The following is a 2,326-nucleotide window of genomic DNA, read 5'->3' on the forward strand; positions in this document are numbered from 1 at the left end:
CTTATGTGCATATCTAAATTTAGGTTGTGTATTTGCTCACGGTGTGGACTTAATTGAGATTAGAGATCGTCTTCTTTGTTCTTGCATGGTTGTTTGGTTGTGTTTGCATGATTGTTGGTTGATCGCATGTAAATATGTATAGAGGTAATTTAGGATTTATTTCCAATGTCTATTCCGAAATCATCAAACCTTTAAACCCTATATGCTTATTTCGACATTTATATTAGGTTAGTGGATCTACCCTGTAGTTAGATCCCCAGTTTAGAACGATCCCTGCTTGCTTTATACTACGATTGATTTGTTGAGAGGGTTAATTGATGCGTGTGCAAATATTTCTTATCAAATGGCGCCGTTGCCGGGGATCCTTCGGGATCCTCGATCTTTTTAATTGTCGAAATTTGCATTGTATATATGTCTATATGTTTATATTTGTAAAGTTAAAACCATGAATTTGTGTATGATGTAATTGTGTTTTATTTTTGTCTTTCTACTTTAATACTTGTATAAATAATGTTGTAGGTTGTAATGCACAGGAATAGGTAGGATCCCTTTTGTTAATTCTAGCCTTAACCCTTCTTGTTTACTCTCGGGTTTGCATGAGGTTGTGGGCGGCTTTTATTAACACTTGGAGTCATGTTTGGTTCATAAGTTTGTTGCTAGCTGAGTACATTGGTACGCTCCTTCTATTACTCTGGTGCATGGGGCCAAAATTGGATCTCAAGAGCCTTGAAGACATACATCTCGGTGATGAAGTTCTCATTGCTCACTAAACGAGTCCTACCATGTTCACTATCTCTGGATTGAGCTATTGACCTTTAGAAGCCACGCTTCAAGCTATCGAAACATCTATATCCAGGCCGCACGTCCACCGTGTCTTACCATCTTGAATCATTATTTATTTAAGTGTTTTAGTAGCAACTCGAGAATAAGCTTGTATGACTTTGTAATCTTAAAGATTGGTGCCATGTATGATTTTGTATTTAATTTGTTTCGAAATTTATCTCTTGATTTTCGAATTTCTTTTGTTTTCCTTTGTTTTGTTTTCCTTTGATTGATTTTTGGAACCCTTGGTTCCTTTCTCTTATTTATAAGAACCCTTGGTTCTTAGCTTAGTCTAGTTTATTGCTTTTGATTTCGTTTTATACTCATGCATTCTAACTTGATCTTGGCCAAATAGTTTTTCAGGTGCTAGACGTGCATGCAACCTCGACTCACTCGTTCGTCTTCACAAGGAGCTCTTGTTCCATTGAATCCGGAGATTGATTGTGCTTGTAAAGAACAAAGAAAGAAGCAAAAAGGACCATCAAGTAGCACGGTTGGACCTTTAGAATTTGAAGAGCAAGATCCTCCTTCTCCCTTTCAGATCCAGTCCGAATCTTCATCTTCATCCGAATCGGAGATTGACTGTGAGGAAGACAAGTCCGACATCGACATGACCGACTCACCACTCCAATCTGCTTTCATCCCCACAGCCCCGGAATCACCTTAATGCATTGCTTTCACTGTGCCTAATGAAGCCAACTTCTTCATACCGGTTCAGTTGCTTGGGCAATTGCCTAAGTACTCGGGTTCTCTAATGGAGGACCCTAATGTTCACCTTAGAGAGTTTCTCGATATCTGTAGATTGCAATCAATCAATCATCTTACTCCAGAAGGCCTAAAGTTGCTTTTATTTCCTTTTACTCTTAAAGATGATGCTAAGCGTTGGTTGTATTCTTTGCCTGCAGGAATCATCACCAATTAGAATGAGATGACCTCGAAGTTCTTGAAACAATTCTTCCCTGCGCAACTCACGAAGAAGCTAAGGAGGGAGATTCAGAACTTCACTCAAAAGGATGGTGACACTCTCTATGAGGCATAGGAAGAGTTTCAGGAACTTCAGAGGAAGTGCCCTCATCATGGAATTACTTTGGACGAGTTAGTTCAAGCTTTTTATGAGGGACTTGACAACACCAACAAGGGTATGGTGGACTCTGTATGTGGATGCACATTTATGAACAAGACCTGACGGCAAACATATAACTTAATTGAGGACTTGGCGGATAACAATCGTCAATTCAGCACCAAGAACTCAAGGAAGTCGGCAGGAGGCCGTGGTGGTGTCTATGACATTGAAGCTCGGAATCAGATGATCACGTTGGATAGGAAGCTTGATGTCTTGGTCAAGGCTTTCAATGGTTCGAATCTTGGCAACCAAGCTTGTGGAATTTGCTCACTTTCGGATCACTCTACAGATTCATGTCCGAATGGTGCTTTGAGTGAGGCGGAGTTGAACTTTATGGGTACAACAGAGGCAACGTTATGATCCATATTCGAACACTTACAA

General features: G+C 39.9%; 1 protein-coding gene across 1 annotated transcript in view; it reads left to right on the forward strand.

The window, feature by feature from the left end:
- Positions 1-2,128: 2,128 nt before the first annotated feature.
- Positions 2,129-2,326, forward strand: part of LOC101300186 — a 34,174-nt gene continuing 33,976 nt past the window's right edge. Inside the window, exon 1 of the mRNA XM_004288972.1 lies at positions 2,129-2,282. Within this exon, the coding sequence (XP_004289020.1) occupies positions 2,129-2,282 (154 nt within the window). The remainder of the gene's footprint in view (positions 2,283-2,326) is intronic.

The sequence above is a fragment of the Fragaria vesca genome, linkage group LG1 (assembly GCF_000184155.1).
Source record: "Fragaria vesca subsp. vesca linkage group LG1, FraVesHawaii_1.0, whole genome shotgun sequence".
Lineage (NCBI taxonomy): Eukaryota > Viridiplantae > Streptophyta > Magnoliopsida > Rosales > Rosaceae > Fragaria > Fragaria vesca.